Source organism: Canis aureus, chromosome 35 (genome assembly GCF_053574225.1).
Source record: "Canis aureus isolate CA01 chromosome 35, VMU_Caureus_v.1.0, whole genome shotgun sequence".
In the NCBI taxonomy this organism is placed as follows: domain Eukaryota; kingdom Metazoa; phylum Chordata; class Mammalia; order Carnivora; family Canidae; genus Canis; species Canis aureus.
The window spans coordinates 14837849-14862914 of record NC_135645.1 but is presented as its reverse complement, the minus strand read 5'-3'; the positions used below and the strand labels follow the sequence as shown (position 1 = coordinate 14862914).

At 46.5% G+C, this 25066-nt stretch overlaps 1 protein-coding gene across 18 annotated transcripts in view; it reads left to right on the top strand.

The window, feature by feature from the left end:
* PHLDB2 (pleckstrin homology like domain family B member 2) overlaps positions 1-25066 on the top strand; it is a 217737-nt gene that overhangs the window by 107301 nt on the left and 85370 nt on the right. For 16 of the 18 annotated variants that reach the window (XM_077883718.1, XM_077883715.1, XM_077883712.1 and 13 more), the window contains exon 3: positions 23799-25042. In XM_077883718.1, coding sequence (XP_077739844.1) covers positions 23799-25042 — 1244 coding nt within the window. Of the gene's footprint in view, positions 1-5009; positions 5155-6124; positions 6259-23798; positions 25043-25066 lie in introns of those variants that run through there. The other 2 variants (XM_077883717.1, XM_077883716.1) reach the window with 2 other exon arrangements.

Genomic DNA, 25066 nt, shown 5'->3' with positions numbered 1-25066 from the left:
CTTTTCCTGCCTGATTCCAATACAAATTCACAGGAAAGTTTGGGGGCAGGACTGACTGCAAGAGAACATCTGATGCAGAATTTAATCATTTGGAAATATATTTAGATTATTCTCCAAATTAGATAAGCCATCTTAATAGTTTGAACATAAAGCTGTGCACGGGGATAAATTCCACTTTAACTTTGGTTAATTCTTTGGTGTTAATTTGAAGAGCTAATGTGTTAGGTATACTTCATATGTGAGAACACAGAATGAAATCCAAATATCCAGTAAGGTTATTCGAATAAAAATAGATCAAAGATGTGAAAGAAAAAAAAGAGTAGTAGGAAGCAAAATCTTTATTTCCATATCACAATCATTTCATGACTTTGAGCTTCTTCCTGGCAACCAGGATACAAAGGGAAACATGGGTTTACATAGGTCTCCTTAACAACGATTGCAAATCCACTATGAAAATGGATGAAATATCCTTTCTAAGGAATGAAAGAATATCAATTTTTTAAGACAGAGAAAATTCATCCTAGCACTAAATTCTAAAATGAGTTTATGATGTGGAACCGAACTTACATTGGATAGTACAAACAAAATGCTTGATGTCATTGACAACAGTTCCATAAAAGAAGGCAGGTGTGGTTGGAAACGTCTCTTTTGGTGAGGACTTTATGCTAAGTGAATCACGCCAGGCACAGAAAGAAAAAACTGCGTGATCTCTCTTATATGTGCAATCTAAAAGAGTCAATTCCCTAGAAGCAGAGAGCAGAAAAGTGATAATCAGGGGCAGGGAGGTGGGGGAAATGGGGAGATGTTGGTCAAAGCTTATGGGGGTTGAAGTTAAAGTATAAATAAGTCTAAAGAGCTCATGTACAGCAGATGACCACAGTTAATAATATCGTACTCAATATTGGACAGTTGATAAAAGGATTGATTTCGGGTGTTCTTACCACCCACACAAACAAGGTGACTACGTGGGAAGATGTTTGTTAGTTTGCATGTAGCAATCTACAGTACAGAAAATAATCCTTGCACTATCTGTATGTCCATCAAATCATCGTGTTGTATACCTTAAATATAGGCCATTTATATTTTTTTTAAAAAGAAGAAGCAGCCCTCATTTTCTAACGCTCCCTGTGTGCTACCTGTCTCCTGTGGAAAGCATGGTGCCTTATCACTTTCATTGATTAAAATATGAGTTGAGTGTTATTAGTCTCATTTTTCAGGAAAGAAATTTGTCCCTCAATGGAAGTAAATAACACATTCAAATAGGCTTAGCCACGGCTTAAACCCAGGTCTGTCTGATTCCAAAATCTGTGATCCTTCCACTGCACTCTGCAAATAAAAACTTCTTGATTCTTTCTATTGGCATATTATTAAAAAGAACACCAGTACAAATAGTTGGTCCACAAGTTGGCCTGGGGTTGAGGATGGCCCCATGTTAATAGCTACAGACATGTTTTAGGCTATCACTATAGAGGAAGAGATGAACCAATTCAGGACATGGGTTAATCAAGTCCAATTGGTCTTTGTTATTGAGAGGGTAGCATAGCAAAAGTAATTTCAAATGGAATGATCCATAAGTAACTTATAATATCCCTTTGTGCAACATTTCTCCTTTCCCTATCTAAGGGAAGGATACAGCAAAGTAAGATCAGGTATTGCAACCACTACAGATCCTAGAGAAGGGGACGGGGGAAGAAGTTCTGCTGGGTAGTTTACAACACAACATCTTAGTGGACAAGAGGAAATGGCAGAGAGAGTGAGGTGTGGTTCTGGTCTGGGATTAAATAAAGAACTTTGTTGTAAAGAACCTAGGAAATGGAAAAAGGAAAAGGGAAGAGCTCATTTCTTTTTTTTTTCTTTCTATTTTTAAAAATATCATCATAACTAAAGGAAATTCTGTGAATAATAATTATTACATAATAACAGGTGTTACATTTTGAGTGCCTTCACATTTGAAGATGCCTGGGGTCTGCATTTAACATTTAGTTTAAGCTTTGCACCTCCGGGTGGACCTCTTCATCTCCAGGCCCCTGTGGCATTATGCAAGCTATGGAAAACCACAACAATGCAGCAGGAGTGAGAAGCCTTGCTAGCTTTAGTTACTTTAAAAAGTCACATTGAACGAATCCCCTTTGAGCCCCTTCCGAGTGAGTATTAAGTATCCAGCCTTGGAGTATGGTTCATAGAAATATGAATAAAATGATCCCTCTAGCCGTTAAGGAGCTTGGCTGTATACTAAAAGAGACCAAAATGTCAACAAATAAAACAAGGCAGTGACAGGAGGCCAATGAGGATCTGTTTTTTTTTTTTTTTTTTTTGTCCTGTGATTATGAGTTAATCTTTATACAGAAACTTCCCCTGATAATATCATTCCTACTTTAAAGAAAAGGTGGAGGGGAGTATTTAAGAGCATGGACTCTGAAACCATCCTGCCTGTGTTAAAATTCTGATTCTAACAAGTTATTAGCTGAGTAACCATTAACTCCTCTGTGCCTCATTTTTTCAGTCATAAAATGGGAGTAATAATAGTACTTACCTCATGGGGTTGTTAGTAATAATAGTACTTACCTGGTAGGGCTGCTATAGGATTAAACTAACACTTTAATGTATTTGGAAGAGTGCTTGGTATATACAGCAATTATTGGTCTGAATGAATGTCAGCTATAGTTTCGCAGATATGCATGTTGTTAACTTAATCACGGTCATTCTAGGGGTGCTGTGTCATTCTAGGTGTGCTGTGTTGGGAGACATACTCTTCAGACCCTTTGGGGGAGAACAACTTTCTCTGAAATGTCTGTCTGGTCAAGTGGCATTGTTCTGGGCAGGGAAATGTTTGCAGCTACAGCACTCTGGGTCAGAGCTATCATTCATACTACTTGCCAGCCATCATTCCAGGGGCATCGGGATATATCACTGGCGAGAAAAGACAAAAGTCCCTGCCTGCACAGAATTTAAAATTCACATGCTAGCAAGGAGAGTAAGACAATACATATAATTTTAAAAGTACATTTTATAATATCATAGAAGGTAAAAACTCTGTCAATAAAATAATAAAGAAAGCTAAGTGGTATGAAGCATGTTTAATTTTAAATAGAGTTGTCAGGGCAGGCCTGAGGAACATGGTGACATTCAAGCAGGGTCTTGAAAAGTGAGGGAGCATGATACTTGGGGGAGAGGACGAATCCAGGCAGAGACGCCAGCTAGCATAAAGATCCTGAGAGGGAAGCATGCCTGTCCAGGAATCCAGTTCAGCAATATTGAGGAGGCCACTGTGGCAGGAGCTAAGTGCGTGTGGGGAGGGAAGGACGAGCTGAGGTCAGAGAATGGCAGATCATGTATTATCCTTCTGGGTTATTCTATGGACTTTGGCTTCTGTTCTGATTGAGCAGGGGACCACTGTAGGATTTTGAGGAGAGGAGTGTGATGAGCTGCCTTAATGTTTAAACGGATTGCTCTGGCTGCTGTGTTGAGAAGGGCCCATTGGCGGGCAAAAGTAGAAACAGGACAAGGGTAATCAGAGTGAAGAGATGCTGGTGGATTAGACTTGGGTGTTGATTAACAGTGCAGGTGGTAAGTAGTTGAATTTTGGACTTATTTTGAAAGCAGAGCTAAAAGGACTTCCTGATGGATTGGATTTGAAATGCAAGAGAAATAGAAAAGTCAAGGATGACACCAAAGTTTTAGGCCTGATATGAGTCAGACTTCAGTTGGGACAAAGTGGTTGGGGGACGGAGGGAAGACTCTCAGGATTTCAAGGTTGGAAATGTTAAGTGGGAGGAGCCAGGTAGGCATCCAAAGGGCAGTTGCCTGAAGCCTGCAGGGGAAATGGCCCAGCTGGAGGTAAGATTTGGGAGTCATCACCACGTAGGTGGTAGTTAGTGCCATGAAACATGATGAGATCACCAAGGGAGTGAGTGTGGACAGACAAGAGAACCAAAGTCCACTGCTCAGAGGTTGGGAGAGGAGAAGGGACCAGCAAAAGAGACTGACAAGGAGCAGCGGATGGGTTAGGAACACAACTACGAAAATATGGTTTTGTGGAAGTCAAATAAAATCGTTTCCAGGAGGAGAAAATGATGAGCTGTTAAATGCTGTTGATAGTTCAAAGTGAGGTAAAGACTGAAAAACCTTTTGATTTAGGAGTTTGATCTGGATAAGAAGAGTTCCAGAGACATGGTGGAAGCAAAAGCAAAAGCCTGACTAGAGTAAATGGGAGGACAGAAGAACCAGGAGACAGCTTTGTTTTTTTTTTTTTTTTTTTTTAACAAGTCTTTAAAGGCCTGTAGCCAAGCAGAAAAAAAAAAAAAGAAAAGAAAAAAAAAGAGCAAGTGGCTGGTGGGGGAAGTGGATTCAAGAGGGAGTTCTTTGTTTTTAAGATGGGACAAATAACATGATTTTAATGTTGATGGAGATGATCCAGTAAAGGGAGAAAATTGATGTGGGGAGAAGAGAGATCTGCTGGAGCACTTAACCGTTGGATTGGCCCCTGTATGTTTCTGGGGGGCAAAGAGCCAGGAGAAGAAAGAAAAAAAAAAAGTTCTATAAAACACCAGGCAGTTCATAGATGAGCGTCTCCTTAAAATTAGAAACCAGGCTCCTAACCTGCACAAATGAAAAGTGCATTAAATAAGCCGTTTGTTGAATGACTACTAGGGCCACCTACGGTGTCAGGTACTTTGCATACATTATCCCAAAACTCATTAAAACGGACTTCCAACATCAGTACCATTCCTAGTACACTGGGAGATGAAGGAATTGTTACGGGAGCTAACCCGAGTTCCCCAAAGCCACACTGAGCCTATACGGTAGAGTTCGCCTTTCAGGGCGCTCGCTTCCTTGCTGCCGCGGGGTCCTTGAAGGCGAGGGCCTTGGTCCCTGCCACCCAGGGTCGGGCTCGGCACTTGGCAGAGGTTCGCGTTCCCAGGTGCCCTGGGGCCCCCGCGCTGCCCCCTCCGAAGCACCCGGTGGAGGACGCTCACACCAGCCCTGTTTCCATTGGCTGCAGCGACTCAGAAAATCACGTTGGAAAATAAGAGAAACTTTCAAAAGGAAATCAGAGTAAGGTAGTCCCTTCGCTGAGGCCGTGCCCCGATGATTTGGCAAAGCTGCTTTTCTGACGCATCGGGTACCTGCCCGCGGGCGCACTGTCGGCAGCAGGTGAGGTGTGGTCCCCTGGAGTTCCCCAGGGGACACGGGGGAGGAGATCATCACCGGAGGACGTGCACCCTCCCGTCCCTCTTCCAGCTCGTAAAACCCAACCCAACCCGACCTAACCCAAACCACCCAACCCGCCCAACCCAATGCAACCCGACCTAACCCAACCCACCCAACCCACCCCAACCCACCTAACCCACCCGCCCCAACTTAACCCAACCCACCCCAACCAACCCACTCCAACCCACCTAACCCACCCACCCCAACTTAACCCAACCCAACCCACCCCAACCTACCCCAACCAACCCACTCCAACCCAACCCAACCCACCCCAACCTACCCCAACCCCACCCACTCCAACCCAACCCAACCCACCCCAACCTACCCCAACCCCACCCACTCCAACCCAACCCAACCCACCCCAACCTACCCCAACCCCACCCACTCCAACCCAACCCAACCCAACCCAACCCAACCCAACCCAACCCAACCCAAAGTCTCTAGCGGGCTGCTGTGAAGGCGGCTTGGAGACCCGGCGCGGGGCGATGGGGCGAGGGGCCGGGCTCGTCCCGAGGCCCTAGAGCCCCGACTGCCCGGGGCCCGCGAGCTGCGCGCCTCCCCGCCTCCCCGCCTCCCGGCCCCCATCCCCGGGCCGCCGCGGTGCTCGCGCAGGGGCCGGGGCCGGGGCCGGGGCCGGGGCGGGGGCCGGGGCCCGGAGCGCACCACCGCGGCCCGAGGGGGGCCGCAGGGCGAGGCGCGGCGCACGGAGCGCAGCCTCGGGCCGGGGCCGCGGGGACCCCGCCGCACCCCCCGCGCCAGGTGAGCAGGGGGCGGGGCCGGCCGGCAGCGGGGCCCGCGCGGCCTCGGGGCGTCGGGGCGGCTCCCCCGGGCGCCGCCTCCCCCCTCCGCGCCGGTTGGTCGCCGCCGGTTGCGCGGCCGAGGGCTGGGGGCGGAGAGGAGGCAGCGGCCGCCCGGGCCCGGGAGGGGCGCGCTGCCCGCGCTCGGCGAGTCCGGAGGGGCCGGCGGGCTGCGGCGGGGCCGGGGTCGCGGCCCGGGGGGCGGGGGCGGGGGCCGGGGGCCGGCGGCGGCGGGAGGAGCGATGAGACGGTGAGTGGGCGCCGGGGTGCGCGGGGCTGCTTCGCCTCCCTCGCAGGCGCTCGGGACAAAAGCCGGGGCTGGGGCTAGCGGAACCCTGGCCGAGCAGCTTTGGGGTGGGGGGGGGGTGCTGAGCCCCGGAGGGTGGCGGGGCCGCGCTGGGGAGGATGCTGGGGAGCGGGGGGCGGGGGGCGGAGGCGCACCGAGCGATTGCGGGGAGCGGGCGGGATCTGGGGCGCCCGGAGGCAACTTTTGCGCGGAACTCCAGGATGCCGGGGGGTGGGGGGGTCGGGATCCACCTCTCGTCGGCGGAGAGCTGCTTTGTCGTGGTGGGTGGAGGAAAGAGCAGGGCTGCTGCATGGAGTGGGGCGCGGGATCCAGAGAAGACCCCCCCCCCCCCAGTATCTGGGAGCTGCGCCTCCGAGGCCACCGTTTCAAGAGTGGGGCTTGCAAGCCTGACCCGCGCAGAACCTCAGATTGCGATTTGGCTTCGGATCCCCCCGCAAGTGTGCGCCCGGGAGGTCTCCGCACCCCTGGGGAGAGCGGCCGCAGGCGTTGGCGACAGTCCTGAGCCCCCGGTTCACCGCGTCCCGCAGGGGGAGGCGCGGCTGCAGGGTGCGCGGCTGCTCCGTCCCCGCTGCTGGAAGCGCCGGGACCGGCTAACTCCCGCCACCGCCAGGACACTAAAAGGCTGACAGGCTGTCCCTTCCAGGGTTGAGCTGTCCCACTTGAAGTCGACCCTGCTTCCAGAGCCTGCCCTGGAGTTAAAGGGTAGAAAGAGGGAACTGTGCCTGCAGCCTTGTACGTCGGGAGCCTTGCCCGGGGCTGGAACTACTCTCCTGGGGCCCTGCCCTGATCCCTAGAAGCCTCCCTTGCGCGGCTCTCAAGTAGCTCCAGGAGTTCTAGAAGGCACCAGGACGCCCTGCCCAGCGCGGCCAGCAGTGGAACTGGCAGGAGGGGCGCGCACAGGTGGATTTTCTTTCAGTTCAGGGAATTGTCCGCCGTATTAACCCCCCTTCGTTCTACGAATGTGTCCGTTGCAGGTATTTATTTTCAAGTTTTGCAGTGCAACGTTGAGCTTCCCAGTTTGGCTTCATTCAGGCCTTGATTCTGACATAACCCGAATGTCAGCTGGGAGAGATCTAAATGAAGTTCAGTTTCAGAGGGTTAAACTTTTGCCCTGGGAGCACTTGAATTCTTGCTTCCCGGTAGGGTAGCAACAGAGTAGTTGGATTTGGGGATAAATAAACCTCTAGAGTTGCCCACTATTTTAACAGAATGGCTAGATCCCTGGAACCATGGCCCTCAATTGTGTAAATATTTGTTTGAATAAAGAGCTGAGGTCTTTGAAAAGTAACAGTTGTGTCTATTCACGATTCCCTTTTCCTATCCTGGTCTTAGTTCTTTAAACGTGTTTCTTTTTCACCTTACACTCCTAATGTGGAAAAACGTAAACATCGTATGTGCTTAAGAAACTCGGTGAAGACCTTATAATGCTTATAATTGGCTTTTTTCCTTAAAAGCCAGGGAGAGTTGAGTTTTTTGCATTTAGTTGACTGGTGTAGCCTTCACCTCCAGAGACCCAGAGGTTTGCAAATCTCAGCCTTTCTCACCAATGGGAAAATGAGATGTTTGGGTAAGAGTAGTAATCATCTCAGTTAGTTTGCAGGCTTCCTTCTGTTTCACGCAGCTGGCAGCTGCTGTTCCTTTGGGCTGGGGACTGACTGTGGGGGGTGTCTCTTGGATCCCTGTGAAGTGGTGGAGGGGAAGATGCTTGGGAAATTGAGCTAAGAGTTTGCAAACCCCCGTCTTAGAGAATCTAGACCAAAGCCAGAACTCATTGGGAACCTTTTCAGAAACATCTTATTTACTGGCTTTTGCATAAGAGAGGAAAGAAAAAGCCAAAGTGATTAAACCAACTACTGGTTTTTCTTATTCTCTTCAAAGCCCTGTTTTGAAGTCTGTAAGTAAGAGTGTCCTGAAGAAGGTACTGTGAAAACCATGCTTCCTTTGGGATACTTTTAAAGAGCAGATGAGGTTATGGCTTTGTGTCCTAATTCTCAACCCTTAGCAGGGAGGCCTGCTATGAGCGATTTGTAAAGGAGGTGCTTTGTACTTCTTCCAAGTGGAATACATGTGCTTTATAAATCTGTTAGGTCTCGGTGTACTTTACTTATTAACTGTAAATACCACCCATTTGAAACAAAAACAACTTTTAAGTGATGTGCATTATTTTAAAGCCCTGATATCCATTATATCAGGATTCTCAAGTGGTTCTCAATTGAGGGTAGGGGGAGATTTTTGCCCACCCCAGGGGAAATTGGTCAGAGTATGGACACATCTTTGGCTGTTCCAACTAGAGATAGGGAACAGCTCCACCTGCTAACTGGGGCTGGCAGCTAGTGGGTAGAGGCCTCAACTGCGGTGTAATATGCTACAATACACAGAACACACACAAAGAATTCTTCAGCCCCCCAATCTAGAAAATTGCTCTAGAAAATACTAGAGCAATACTCTAAAAATAAACTAGAGTACTACCCCGTGGGCATATGTTAATAAGATTAAGGATCTTAGTCTACTTTGGATCCTCAAGAAACCAACTGTGTTCTTGTTAAACACGATCATAGAAGCCTTTTTGTCAGCGCCAGATTTTTTGCCCCTGGCATGAAAAGTGTTGATATACCAAAGATGTGAAGGAACTTGTACTCATTGACAACTTTGAATTCACTTTAAGAATCACAGAATTTGAGAGTGTTAGAGCACAGGGGAGCCTCAGAGATCACCAAGTTCAACTTTCTTATTTCCTAGATGTGAAAACGGAGGTGCCCAGAGATTAGTGATTCATAGGCCTCAAGTGAGTTTGTGGCAGATGTAGTTCTAGGTATGACCCAGAATTAGAGAGTTTAGACATTGATATTCAAGCACTGTGATTAAACAAAACAAAACAAAACACCAAACTGGACTTGACCTTTTGTGAGAGTTTGGAGGTACCATTATCCATGAGGAAATATAGAAACCCTTTGATTGGGGGAAGGGTGGCATTAGCCATGGTGACAGTGGAGCATATGCTTGGCTGTGTCGGCCCTAAGGAGGAGATAATTCCATTGTGTGACCTGTGACACTCCACGTCTGATGCCTACACCATCCTTCCCACGGCAAAGTGGGCAACAGATGGTTCTACAAACATAGCAGATGCTGCTTTTGAATCTAGGTACAAAACAGAACATTTGAGATTTTCCGTCCCTCCCTGCCGTATGGGTTAAGAGTAGAGTGCGTGAATGGATAGAGTTGTCTTGGACAGAAGGGAAATGAGAGAAGCCTCCTGAGTATGGGGTTTAAAAACACACCTGGCACGTAAGGAAAAGAGCACACACGGGGCACTTGTGGGGGAAATTCATAAGCTGATGAATGGCTATCTACAGTAACTGTGGTTGCATAGAACTTGGGTTAGGAGCTTGACCATCCTTGGGGCAAGTAACACGAAACAATCCTGGGAATGAAAGGAAATCCTCTTATGTGACTCCTTTGCCCATGATGCACTCACTTGACTGGATAGTGCAGGACCTGCAAAGCCAAATCATCTAACTTCTGCACCGTTGCACTTTCTTATACCCCGGTCTCTAACATTCCATCTGTTTACCTCATGGGGAAGAATATGAGAGTAGTATAGAGCTAGTGTTAATTTCCAAGGAGAGTTTTAAAAGCGTGACATTTGTGAATGGCTGTGTTTATAGAAAGGGGTTATCTTAGTGAGTTTTGAATTATCAGAAGAGTCGTGTCCATATGGCTTGATCAATTACAAACATATGTACTCTCACATTTACACTTCTGTGTTTGGCCATTAGGCCTGTGATGACAGATTCTAGTTCTTTGTGCTAAGTGGTCCCGCCACGGTACTTACAACCCTCAACTCTGGGAGGTTTGGGCAGTAGAGGAGACTTTTTTTCATATGCCTTTCTTGGGAGAGGTCAGAATTCTGAACTGTGCTGAGGTAAGTTCTTATCATTTTGACAGCTAGCCAGTGGGTGTACCTCAAAGCCAAGTATGTAGTAGTATATTTAGAAAGGATTTGAAAGTGATGACTTTTTTAAGGGGTCTGCTCCCTGCAGGTGCTACAATAAATTATCCCCTCTTTAGCTTTTTCTTTTTTTTTTTTTTTCAGATGATGGGAGGGAAGACATGAGTTGGCTTTGTCTTGTTATTTATTTATTTATTTATTTATTTATTTATTTATTTATTTATTTATTTATTCCTCCTGCCCCCTGTCTAATTTTTTAAATAATTGTTGGCTGGAAATATTTATTGGCCTTTGAGTAATGTGACTCTTGTCTTTTGAAAGTGAATGAGGCCAAAAACAGTAACTCAGGTTGCCAGATCCCTTCAAGATAAACAGTTAGACAAGAACTTGTCTCCATCACACGGGATTTGAATCTTCTAGGAATTAATTTACAGTTGTTTTCACGATATTTAAGGATGCTTCTTAACATGCGGAAAAAGAAGCTTTGTGCCATATCTATCTGCTTTAAAGGCAAGATTGTTATGTATAGGAGCTAGTGGTCAATAATAGAAAAGAAACCTAGGTTTAAAAAGCATTTTATTGGAATGTGGTGGAAAGCCAAGGAGTCGGAGAAGCTTGATATACAAAGAAACAAGCGAGATCTAGGGTAGCCAGCTAAGTTACGTGGAAAAGTTTTTGCTTGTTTAGTGTGTGGAAGTCAATTTATTAGACGGACTGCTTTTTCTTAATTTTACAAAATAAGGGGAAGGAAAAGTTCGTGCCTGCCAAAATTTAAGATCTTCACCTCAAGCAGGATCAGTCTTTTCTAAGACTTGCTGCTAACTCTGGACTTCAGTGGAAATTAGTGTTGATCATCCTAGAATATTTGGTTTACACACTGTATGTGACTTCTCCAAATGGTGGTGTGCTTGTGGAATTAACATATGGAATAGCAAAAAGCTAAAGGTTACGAGATTTTTCCCAGCTATATTTCTTGACCACTGTGCTGCTAAAACAAAGGCAGGTAAAAGCAAAGGAGAGCCTGCCCCTGCATTCTTTTGACCAGTTCAGACCCAGCGTGAGTAGTGCTTCATAGCCAAGAGATACTCAGAGGAGACTGGGAAGTGATGTCTGGCTGCCACACTGCTTACGTCATTGCAGAAGTAGGTTTTTAAAAACAGCTTAAGATTTATTAAGGAAATTGCTAGCCATGGGAATGCAGAGCAAATATTTCTTATACATCATGCTGAATCAAATACCCATATTATATTGCATTAACATAACTCCGACTAGGCCTTTTTCCCACTATGTTATGCTGAAACAATTTACCATGCCCTTGGAATGTCATGGGCAATAGCGCCGGTGAAAGCTTTTCCCAATTAGGTAGCTGCCACCTTATCACTAAAACATGTTTCTGTTCTGTGGTCATTTCCATTTCCTGCATTGTAGAGCTGGCACTCCTGTGTTATTTAACCAGTATCTCTGGGAGTCCAGAAAGTTGGAGCAGAAACCCTTACCATTTAAAAATATGGGAAGCCTCTGCTAATACAAGGTGAAGACAGGCGAAGTGACTTGCTCCAGCTCTTACTTCAGTTGGTGATTTTGGCAGAGCCACGACTAGGACGGGTCTCCTGACTCATGTTCCTGGCAGCCTATCCAGTGTTCTTTGTACTAGATTGGCCATTACAATAAAAATAACATCCTAATGAAACCATTTCCTTTATTAGGTCTTTGGCCAGAGTTATAAACAACGGCATCGATTAAATTGAATTTAGTTAGTTGATTATGGACCCCTGCTGGTTCAAGTCCTTTCTCTTTCCCTTCCAAGCAATAAACGGTCCAAAGATAGCAGTGTCTTATATTACCCACTCTGCATAATCAACTATTAAGTAACGGGGAGATTGTATCATTACTGTTTTGTTTTGTTTACTTTATGGTAGTTTTGAAAGCCATCTGCTCAATTTTTGAGTTGAAGGGGAAAACCCAGCTATGGAAGATGTGGTTACCTTGTGTTTGTTCCATCCCTCCTGAGCGTAGTTGTGTTCTGACTATTCCCAGTTCATAAATTTTGGGTCAGAGCATGGGGAATGTAGTATTTTGGGATTTAGGAAATGTTACTTTGGAAGAGTAAAAGATGACTCTTAAGAGAGTGTATTTTGATCAGTAGAATGGAATGTGGACAGGGCAGTGGAAAGATCAGAGTTTGGTCCTATAAGCCCTCAACTTCCAATTCAAGTCCCTAGTGGTGGTTTCAGAATCAAGAGAGAGCATCTTTATCCCCATATGATCCTAGGGTCAGTATTTTTCTTCCCTGAAATTGGCCTTGAGTTGAAGGATGCTTTTTTCCTAGAGTAACCCTCTGCTTCAGGAAGTGGATCTGAAGTAAGATGTACACACGCCCGGTAATGATCCCCAGTTTAGCTATTTCCTGACTTCTCTGTCTTTATCTTCACTGTTGTGATCACACAACAGGGGAGGAGGCTTCCAGGTCTATAGTCAGAACCACCTCAACCCAGGGATGAATTATACCAATGATCAGAAAAAAGAAACATCTGGAAACATTGGATTTAAGGGGTAAAAATTTCAGAAATCTTTATCTTGCTCTGAAACTGTTTTAGGATTCTATAAGGAGCCTTGAAAATATGAGTCTATAATTTCCTATAACTTTCCCACTTTCAAAGAGGAAGTAACCTAGTTTAAGAATCTACAAAGCATGTCGGTCTCTCTTAGCATAAATATATAAGGAGTGTGTGTGTGTATGTGTGTTAAAGTTTTTTGAGGCTCACATTCTTCAACATATAGCAAGTTTGGCAGTTTTTGTGAATAATTTTACATTTTAACTTTCTAAAGAGACGGTTTTTATTTGGGTACACATAGTGGTGAAATTTAGTTACTGTACCTAGTGTTATCTTTTAAGTATTCAGAATATAACGGCCTGATACTTGCCAGTCTGGACAATGCATTTTTTTTTTCAAATTTCCCCCAGGTACTTAAAAAAATATCAGCTTTTAGGAGTTTAATTCAATATGATAGAGGGTTAGTATTTCATACTTAAGAAAATAAGCTAGGAGCCACTGATATGACCCCATCATGGCTTGTAAAGTGAACCAGTATAATTTTAAGTCAGTATATATTCATATATTTTTATTCATATTTATTTAAAAAATGCATACTCTTACTTTTTAAATATTTGACTATGGAAAGTTTTAAGCATACACAAAGGTTAACAGAATAATTAAGTGAAATCTCATGTAACTTTCGTATATAAGGCTAATCTTGCCTCATCTGTAGACCTTACTTCTATCCCCAAAACATGGATTATTGTAGAGCAAACTTTAAACACTGTACTATTTCATTCATAAATAATTTAAAATGTCACTCTCAGAAGTTAGGGTTTTTCAAAAATACAACTATATCATTAGCACACCTAGTCAATGTTCAGCTTCTCTGATTGTCTCATAATTTTTTTTAAATACTGTTCAAAACAAGATCCAAATAAGTTCTATGCATTACGTTTCATGGTATGTCTCCCAAGTCTCTTTTAATATAGAATAGCTCCCTCTCTTTCTTGTTCTTTTTTTTTTTCCTTGCCATATGCTGGTTGAAGATATTGGTTATTCTTTTTCTGTAGCCTTTCCCGTATTCTAGATTTCAGTGATAGCATCTCTGTGGTGTTTATTCTATTCCCTTGGTCTCATATTTTCTATAATCAAAACAGCATGTTTTTAATTTCAGACCTTTCCTGCCATGTCACTGTGTTGAATTTAATTTATAATACATGTATGTAAATGCTTATTAGGTTAATATTGTCTCTTTTTTTAAATATTGCTTGAGCTACTTCAATAGTGGTATAAACACCAAAGTGAGTCTAATTGATAAAAGCCACATCTTGAGGATTTAGGTACAAGTCAGGAATTTGGTCAGTGGGAAGGGATTTTGAATGGCCCATATGTGTTTTGAGGTTGTTTTGTGCTTTGTGGCCTCCCTCCCACTTTCCTCACTGGCTGCAGAGAGCTATCACGGGAAACATGCCGCCAAATTCCTTGGAGAGTCTAAAGAATATTTCAAAGTTCATACAAAACAAGTCTTATTCAAGAGACTAGCACAGATTTTTTTTAAAATCCCCGTATTTGATGTTTTGCCCTCTTTGCTGAGGTCCTCTAAGATTTTTATTCCTGCGAAACACTGTAGACTTACTTCAAAGTGGCCTCTGATACAGGAGATAAAGACCCTCATTTGAAATATGACTATTGCTGTTGGTTGTGATGACTTTTAGGAAACTTTGAACACCATGTGGAGCTCTTTTTTGGACAGAGCTTAGACTTCAGTACAGCGAGAGATGACCGAAGAGATCGGTAGCGTGGGGTTAGACTCCTTTATTATGATGAGAAGGAGCTGGAACTCTTTAACTTTCTGTCCTCACTTCTTCCATCTGCGTTGAATGTCCTCATTAACCCCCATCGCTCACCACTCCCATCTGTGCTCTGGCCTCCCTGCAGTGGTGTTTGATGCTTCTTTCTTGGTTTCCCTGATCTCTTTGCTTAGGTGACTTCAGAATATAATGTAGCAAAACTTCAAAAGCAAAGCCAAAAGCAAACCAAGAGGGGAAACTGTGTGATCGGTGTCCTGAGATGTCATGTCAGCCATTCTAGCGGGCCTCACCTGTCTCCCCAGCCTGGCCCTGGGTCCCCTCGACACCGGCCGGTTCCCAGGGTGCCGCGAGTTGCCGGGTTCTGGAGAGTCTCCCCTGGCAGTCACAAAACCCTTCGTGCCTTGCAGGCTGCTGTGGGCATGTGGCCAGCGTGCGTCTGTGTGTGTGTGCATGTGTGCGCCCAGTAAGACAGACGGCCACCTGTGAATAGGTCCCATCTGCAAGGACAAAACAGCCTCCTTATCCTGCCATTAAAATACATTTATTCCCATGGAACTGTTTCTCTCTCTCTTTTTTTTTTAAGATTTTATATTTTTATTGAAGAGAGACAGAGCATAAGCAGTGGGGAGGGGCAGAGGGTGAGGGAGAAGCAGGCTCCCCATTGAGCAGGGGACCCGGACACGGGACTCGATCCCAGGACCTCGGGACCACAAACTGAGCTGAAGGCAGACACTTAACCGACCGAGCCACTCAGGTGCCCCCTGCTTTTGGGGGATCTTATGTAGATGTGAAAATATCCTCCTTGGAGATGATCAACCTATGCACGTGTGTCTGATGGGTAATAACAATTTTGTTCAAACGGGCTGATCTTTAAATGAAAGAACATGGTGCAAGGGAAGAGGAGTGGGAATCCACTGGCTGCTGTGTTTATCCGCAGACAGAACAAGAAGGGTACTAGTTACCAACGGAAGTGTTGTTCTTTGCACGGGGATATAAACTCTCACGTGAGGAGCAGGAGGCTAAGGGAACAGCGTTTAGGAAGTGGGAGGTGAGATGAGTGTTGAGAGGATGACCTAGGGATGCTTGCATTAACTAACTGTGCAGGAGGTGATCTGTTGGGGAGACAGGATCCGGGGATATTTGCCAGGAGCAGGTGTTTGCCAGTGGGTGTGGGGCCTAGTGGAGAGGTTAAGGCTTGTTTGCAGAGATGGAGGAGGCCGAGGAGGATTTAGTATGAAAGGAAATGTTTGCGTAAAAGGAGGGTATGTTTGCAAACGGGAGAGCTGCAGAACTGAAGGTTTCATCGAGGATGCTGTTTGGCTAACAGAGGATGGGGGAGATGCTGCTTGGGGAGTTCTGAAAGGAGACGATGGCTAGAGAAGGAAGTGGCTGTTCCCAAAGCTTCACATTAGCCTCCCCCCCCCGCCCCCCATCATGTTTTCTTGTCGGGATTAGTGGAAAAAGAGGGAGGGTTTGTATCCATTGTTCTCCATCCTTAAGCTTGGAGTTTGAGGCTGACATAGATTTCCCGGTTTTCCCTTTTCGCCCTCTATAAGCTCCCCCCCCAGGCCCCATCTGCTGCCGCAGGGACACCCCTCCTCCAGGATTCATGTAAAGAATGGCACTGCTTCTGAGGGGCTGCTCTAAGCTGGTGTCTGAATTCAATTACATGTCATCAGTGTGTGCTTATTTATAGCCTTGCCATATTGTAAACATCAGCGCTGAAAGAGACCAGCCCCTGGACCACCAACGTTCTGGGGGAGCTCTGAACGCCAACATCAGCCACTGTCTGCGACAGCCTGGGCGCCCAGAGCCAGCCCCTCAGCTCCCGGGGCCCGTGCAGGGCGCAGTAGACTCAAAACCTTTCTATAAAGTGGAAACTTTTTTTAAGATTTATTTATTCATGAGACACACACACAGAGAGAGAGAGAGAGGCAGAGACACAGGCAGAGGGAGAAGCAGGCTCCATGCAGGAAGCCCGAGGTGGGACTCGATCTTGGGTCTCCAGGATCACACCCCAGGCTGAAGGCAGCGCTAAACCGCTGGGCCGTCGGGGCTGCCCCTATAAAGTGAACATTTTAACCGCCCTGATCTTGAAGGGTCTTCTTTTTTTTCTGAGTTTGCTCCTGTAATCTACATCCTCGCCTTTTCCCAGCTCATATGGAACAATCTCTACTTTTCCATCACCTGCTCTAACAGCCCCCTGCTCTGATTAGTCCCGCTGTTCTGGGTGACCCGGAGAGGAGTCTCTACATGGCAACATCAAATGACAATGTAACTCGTCGTATGATTTAGGACTCCCCCAAACCCCTTTGGGCTTCTGGATAAACTGCGTTCTGCGTTTATATGGGCCAGGCCTGTAAGTCCTTCTCCCTTGACACCACGCGATGCGGTGCAGCGCAGCACAGCGCGACACACCACGACACAGAGACACAGACTTTGTCTTCATCTCTTGGGTTCTGGAGACTTTTCTCTCTGGGCGTGTTTTCATCATCTTGAATCCAAGGAGATCCCTACAGCTCAGGCAATTGCAGTGCTGTAAATTCACTGCTGGTGACACAGTTTCAATGGGGTCAGCTTCACCCTATTGTTACTGAATGTAAGGGGCGCCGGAGAACTCTGTTGTACAACAGATGCCAGAACCGTGTGTCCAGGAGGGAAGGAGCTACCAAGAAACTTTACCCACATGATCCTCGAGATTAGTGTTTCAAGTAATCATCTTCTCTGGGGAAACAGCGCTGTGAGCTGCTGTGCTATCTTCCAGACACCTCTTCGTGCCTTCTGGCATTTTCTAATTGACAGCGAGCTGATGTACATTTCAGGTGGTAAAATAACAAGAGCTCTGGGGGGATTAAATGTATGGATTGGAAAGTAAGCCCAAACGTTTCAACACACATTAACTCCTTTCCTGTTTAGACTTCCCGCTGTTGTCCCTTCTCCAGATGGGCACCAGATGCCTTCTCCCCTTCTCCACGCCCGTTCTGTGGATGCGCGTGGAACGTAGGCAGGGGTTAAAGCCCCGGGACTCCTTTGCTGCCACCATAACAATGCAGTTATTTTATAATTTCCCCGAGACTTCTTTTTGTTTACATGACATGTATAGGAAACCCAAAATAAACACATCGGTGTAGGCCAAGAAGCCAGGCTGGAAACGGAGTCTTCCTCGCCTGCCCCCCCCCCCCCCCCCCCCGTCTTACCCCTGTTACCACAGATCTCTCCCCCTACTGCCTGCCTCTGGTCTCCCACCCCCGCAGCACCTCTCCTGGGGCTTTCTTTTACCTGCCACCGCCCTCGCCCTTCCTCGTCCTAAATCCAGCTGGGGCCCCTGATGCACCCTGTCTGCAGCATTCCTTCCCTCATTGCCGGGGGATTCACCAAACCCAAACTCTTCCACTGTGTTCTCCACCCTCCCGCCTCTCCCCTCCTTGCTCACCCTCACGTCCCCCTAAAGAGTGCATGCTGGTTACCATTCTCTGTTCCCCCTTTCTAAGCCCCCACTCATGTAATCTCATCTGCAATGAAAAGAATACTCTGGAAGTAGGGAAGGAGAGAGGTATCGCACCACGATTGTCACTCCCCGGTCCGTAGAGGCAAAAGCGGATTCTTTACCTTTTGAGTTGAATTGGTTGGTGGGAGCAAGAGAGATGAGTTGGGACAAGTACACACATGGCACTCAGCTGGGGCAGGTAAACTAAGCTTCGGGAAAATGAGGAAGTTCCATATTTGTAGTTTGATGATACATTTTTAAGTGTACAACCTTTTATGTATCCTTAACTGAGCCAGGGAGTTTGAACTGAAAAACGGGGGTATCAAACGCGAATATCCCTTCAAATAGTCTCTGGAATGTCTTTACATCCAAATCATGCTTAACTTTCCCCTTCAAGAATGCCTGGGAGAGAAATGTTACACGTTTCTCAGATGTGACTTCTTATTTGCAAGTGTCCTTGTCTCCTTCCCTGGAGTCTGCAAAGCTGATCCTTCAGCAGGTACTACTTTGCAGTATTTTGGTGTTGCATTTTGTTTGGCCAACCAAACTGTTTCAGTAATTATACTTTTTGATTTCTTTAAAAAGCCTGTGTGAGGTGGAGAGCGGTATCGAATGTTACCACCCTGTGAGATAGTAAGAAACCTGTAGTAGTTTGATACTCTCTAGTTTTATTTGCCTAAATGAAGAGAGAAGAGAATTTGCTAGTATTTTATTTGGGTGATTAAGTAGCATTTGCAACTGCAAACAAGTTCAAGTGTAGTAATGTATTTATCATCTAAAATGACATCATTATCTTACATGGCTGCGTCAAAAACTAAACTATTTTTTTTCACATCAGAGTAGAATTTATTTGCTTTATACATAGTGAACTGACTGATTTTTATTAAGAGAAAACAGAAAAACTATGCCCTTTAAGAAATTAAACTTTTAAATATCCATTTTTGACATGATGTATTAAACCCTTCAACTCTGTGCTGTTAACAGAGTAAATATTTAAAATGTAGTGTTTGGGCTCATTGTTTAATTTTTGACTTCCATTTAATCACGTGTGCTTTGGCTTGCTTTCTGGATTGCTGTCTCGGCACATTGTGGGAATTCTTCTAACTTAGTTCTGCTTCCCATTTTGTATACATTATCTTAAAACCGAAGTCTCCCCACTAACTGACTTTAATTCTTTTCTTGTCTCTTCTAATATCTCACTAAAGGGTTTCCTTTTGTAGCCTTGTCGAAAATATCCTAAATGGTTGGAAATTGCTTGCCAATTTAAGCCACTCTTAGGGTGGGCAAAGGGCTCGGACTCTTGAGGGCATATCTTACATGGTGGTAGAGATGGGAAAGGATTTAGATCACTATGAGAGAGAAATGCATGTTTATTATAGTTCATCCTGGAAGAGTTACATGCTAGACTTTTTTCAAAAAGGACCGTAATATAGAAAATAACCGTTTCTTTTTCCTTACCCATGTTTTGCTATTAATTCAGTCAGAGACAGGACGTTTGCTGCATGTGCCAGTAGTCTGACCTCTAATGGGCTTGGGATTTTATTTATTTTGCTTATTGTTTTTTAATAATAAATTTATTTTTTATTGGTGTTCAATTTGTCAACATACAGAAAAACACCCAGTGCTCATCCCGTCAAGTGCCCCCCTCAGTGCCCGCCAACCAGTCACCCCCACCCCCTGCCCTCCTCCCCTTCCACCACCCCTAGTTCATTTTCCAGAGTTAGGAGTCTTCCATGTTCTGTCTCCCTTTCTGATTTTTCCTACCCATTTCTTCTCCCTTCCCCTCTTTTCCCTTTCACTATTATTTATATTCCCCAAATGAATGGGATTTTGTTTATACTCATAAAATCATGGAATGTAAAAGTAGCCTTATGCTGCTATTGGGTAGTACTCATCAGATTCCCTTTCCTTCAGTGGATTTAACTTTATTGTCATTTCTTTGCACCATAATCTCCACAGATTCTGACTCTCACTGGGTTAGTCCCCTCCATGCTCCTTTACCAGTGTTTCCGTCACTTCTCTATTAAGGCGCGTGTCACACTGTATGGCAATCATTTGTTCATATGAGTGTCTTTCCCTCTGGACTGTAAGCTGTGTAAAGGCAGGAAGTGGTATATGGCCACGTGCTTCCCAGTGCCCAGCTGAAAGCCTAGTTTATGGTAAGAACTTAAGGAAGATTAACACCTTCATAGTAGCAAACAACTTCCAAATCTCAGTGGCTTAAGACAATCTTGGGTTGGCAAGAGTCCTGTTTCACAGCGTCCCCATTGACGGGTATAGGCTAATAAAGTCTGCACAAACTTGGATGCATGCTAGTCATCTTATCGTGGGGGTGGGTGGGTGGAAAGAGTGAATCATGCCCCAGCTTGGAACTGACATGTCACTTTCTCTCATGGTTCCTTGATCAAAGCAAGAGACATAGCCATACCCAATGTTACAGGGGTGCAGAAGGGAAACACCTCTTTGTTTATGAGAAGAGGACAGGAATGTTAGTGAGCAACACTAATACCTGAACCAATATCCAATGCACGGTAGGCACCCAAGAACCATTTAGTGAATAAAATATCTAGAACTTTCTGTTGGGATTTTAATTTTTTTTCTGTACGATAAGCAGAACCAAGTTAAATGTGCATCCTGTTAACCACATTTTTTAGGAGACGAGGATGCTAATATTATTGTACAGGCTGTGTTCAGCAAACTTCTGAGAATTCTTTTGTAACCACTCTGTTTACTCATATTAGGGAATGCGTTGTGTTTGATTTTGTAGTTTTTCAGACACTTAGAGTACGGAATGGCTACACTTGCATGATTAACATTTTGCCCGAGTCATTAAGAAGAGCTGGGGAAAATGCTGAAGTTGTCAAATATTTACATATTAAGTTAGTCGTCCAAGAACCTTTTTAAGAAGAGTTAATATCTGGCTCAACAGTTGTACATGAGCTTAGGAAAAATGAGAGCCTAATCAACTTATGCATGAAGTATTTCTGAGAACATTTAAGTTCTACTTTCCTAGCAAATTTCAATTATATAATAGTGTTTTCAACTACAGTGTGGTCACCATATTTTACATTAGATCCTCATACATCCATCTTATAGCTGAAAGTCTATACTCTTTTACCAAGTCATTTATAACCTGAATGTTCTCTCTCTCTCTCTCTCTCTCTCTCTCACACACACACACACACACACACGATGGATGTGTTAACTAACCAGATGATGAAAATCCATTCACAACATGTATGTACATCAAATCACCACAATGTCCATTTTAAATATCTTACAATTTTATCTGTCAGTAATACCTCAATAAAGCAGAAATAAAATACAATAGGGGCACCTGGGTGGGTCCGTGGTTGACTGTCTGTCTGCCTTTGGCTCGGGTCGTGGTCCTGGCTTCCCGGGATCAAGTCCCACAATCAGTTTCACCATAGAGAGCCTGCTTTTCCCTCTGCCTGTGTCTCTGCCTCTCTCTCCGTGTCTCTTATGAATAAATAAGTAAAATCTTTAAAAAGTAAAATAAAATAAAGTAAATGCAAATTTTTTTTAAAAAGAAGTATTGCTACAGATTATATTCTAGTAGTTTACACTAAGTGTCCCCCCCACCCCTTAACTGTCAAAGCAACTCAGTTAGTTAAGAACAGAGGGGATCATGACTCGAGGTCATCTTCGTTTCAGTCCTCCAAGAGGGCAGAGTGAGGTAAGTCTCAAACCAGACTTGTGTTGTTTTCAAGGTGATAGCTGGTGGTCATAGACAGTTGCTGACTATGACTTTGTCTTGGGAGCAGAGATGGCCCTGTCCCTGAAGAATGAAAGACCTGACAAAAGCCAGATGGCAAGACCAGATTCTATCTGGGAGGCAGTTCTAAGGGAGAATCTCAAAAAAATTTTTTTGAGGTTTACTCCAAAAGATAATCATGCTCATCAGGGCGGGGGTTTGGGTTGGAGGGTAGGGAACCCAAGGTAGAGCTTGTTGGGGCAAGCTGAGCTTTACAAGAGGATGGATACTTAGCCCATCACTAGGATTTAAGTACCCAGATTGTTTCTTGGCCCCAGCCTGGATAGGAAGCAGTTCCCTAGTATACTGTCTGAATCTGCCCAGGAAGTCTGCAAAGCTGAGCAAGCAAGGCAAAGTCCCCAATCTCTGGATAGGACACAGTGGGGGAAGGCTGTGACAAATTGAAAACTAGTGCTCATAGAGTGTCTCACCAATGGGTCTGTGGGAGTCAGGAGAGGCTGGAGATGAGGTGGGAATACTTTGTCTACCCCTCTTCCTTGAACTTGTGACCTAGTTTCAGGAACAAGCACGTTATAAAATTGGTTACTCATCTATTGATACAAGACCAGGATGTAATAACTAGTATCTAAGGGGCCTGAGGTGTTGGACAGGTCTCAGCAGTGCATGAGTTCAATGAGAATGTTTAAACTGTGATTTTGCTTTGATGATAATCTGAAAAATACATACTTTTATCAATTACAAATGCAAGCCTTCTCATTTGCAGTGATCATTTGAACTTAAAGTATGTTTTCATAACCTAAAACGTTAGTTTCTTAAGTTAATGTAATTCAAACTAGAGTCCAAAAATACTCTTCTGGGTGCACACATTTTTCTAATAAATGGTAAGCGTGGAAGATAGAATCTGAATCTGAGCCATGAAGGATGGGTGGGTTCGGGTGGGTACAAAGGAGGGAGAAAAGTGTTTCCACAAGAGGAGAGAGTGTGAGATCAAGGATGAGCATGATTCATTTAGGATACCTGGAACCTAAGGATCCTCCAGTTTCAGGTTTTAAATACCGCCTCCTGACCCTGATATGGTGGTCGTTTGGGGAACCCTCTTTTCTCTGTTTCCTCATTGACCTGACTTTTTTCTGATGGGTACAGGAGCTTTATGACCTCTTTCTTGAGAAGGGAACTCTCATAGTCATCCTGTGCCCCTCATGATACCGATCAGTGTCTAATGGGAAACTAACTCTCTTTGTGTGCCAGAATGTGAATTTTGTCTCTGCACAACTTTACTTCTGAGCAGTTAATGAGTCTAGCAGAGACACCCAAAGGAGGGTGCACTGCGTCGCCATGGTGGGTGTTTTCCTGGTACTCAGGAAGCAGGTGGTCCCCCAAGGACCAGAACAACTGACGGGAAATGGTCTTTCTTATGGACCAGCCTCACCTGTACTTTGTTAGGGACTTGTCCTTTGCAAATATCAGTGGCCTCTTGAGTTCTTTTTTCTTTTCTTTTCTTTTCTTTCTTTTCTTTTCTTTTCTTTTCTTTTCTTTTCTCTCTTTTTTTTAAGATTTTATTTATTTATTCATGAGAGACAGAGAGAGAGAGAGAGGCAGAGACACAGGCAGAGGGAGAAGCAGGCTCCATGCAGGGAGCCCCACATGGGACTGGATCCCAGGTCTCCAGGATCACACCTGGGCGGAAGGCAGGTGCTCCACCACTGAGCCCCCCAGGGATCCCCTTGATTGCTTTTCTTTTGCACATGCAGCATCCCACATCGGTGTTCTTCACGCCTCTTCATTTCGCCTTACTTTTACTGGACTTATTAATAAAACAAGAGCCTGCGTTGGTTAATCCCATCAGCTCAGCCCGCAGGGCTGTTTGTGCAGACGTCAGCTGGCCAGTGCTTGCACTTTTTCGATCTTTGCTAAATTCAACCCAACTCTTTTTTTGTTTTTGTTTTTTTTCCCTTTCCAGATTCCAGCAGGACCATGGCAGAGCTTAGCCACGTGCAAAAGCAGCTCGATCTACAAAACGGGAGCCTAGAGGCGGGTTTCGGGGCCAATTCCCCGGACGACGACGACGACGACGACCGATCCCAGACCATGATGGAGAGCCTGAGCCCCAAGAAGTACTCCTCCAGTCTGAGGTTCAAAGCCAACGGAGACTACTCCGGCTCGTACTTGACCCTGTCGCAGCCGCTGCCGGCCCGGAGGAGCCCGTCCCCGCTGGGGAGCGGCGCCCGGAGCAGCCCGTCGCTGGCCCGCGGCCCCGGGGGCAGGCAGCTGCCCGGCGCGGGGTCGGGGTCGGGGTCGGGGCCGGGGTCGGGGTCGGGGAGGCCGCCCGCCCCGCCGCTGGGCGCCTGTGCCCCCGGGAGGCCGGACCCCGAGCGGCCCCTGCGGCTGGCCGACAGGCCCCCCTACTGCAAGTACAGCCCCAGGAACAAGTCCCACGACAACGTGTGCCTCCTGGGCGCGCTGGAGGCCCGGAAGGCGGCGTGGAGCGGAGGCGGCCCCGCGGGCCCCGGGTCGGGGGCGGCCAGCATGCCGTCCAGCCCCAAGCAGGCGCGGAGGATGGGCCTGCAGGACCGGCCCGGCCGGCCCCGGGAGCCCCCGCCCGACGCCGCGGCGCCCCGAGCGCGGAGGCCGGCGGGGGGCGGGCTGGGCCACATGGGGGCGCACAGCCGCTCGCTGCCCCGGCTGCACAGGGCGGCCGACGGCCCGCAGCTCAGCCTGCCCCCCCGGGCCGCGCTGGGCGGCGCCAGGCGGACGAGGCCGGGGGACCGGGAGCCGCCCCCCAGCTGCGCGGAGCACGACGGCTACCTGAGCTTCTCCTCCTGGAGCGCGGGGCCCGCGCCCTACAGGCCGGCGGCGGCCGAGGGCGCCCCGTACGCGAGCTCCACGCTCAGCATCCCCGCCAGCCCCCGGGTGGCCCGCAAGATGCTGCTGGCCTCGGCCGCCCCCTGCGCCCCCTGCGCCCCGCCCGCCCGCAGGAACCTCTCCTGGGGCTCCGCCGAGCTGGACGACCCCGACCCCGACCCCGACCGCGACCCCGACCGCGACCCCGACCCCGACGGCCTCCGCCAGGCCGCGGGGACGCCCCAGCCCGCCCTCCGGGAGAGGAAGAGCAGCATCAGCTCCATCTCGGGCCGCGAGGACCTCATGGATTATCACCGGCGGCAGAGGGAGGAGAGACTCAGGGAGCAGGAGATGGAGCGACTGGTAATCCTCCTCTGCGCCCGACCT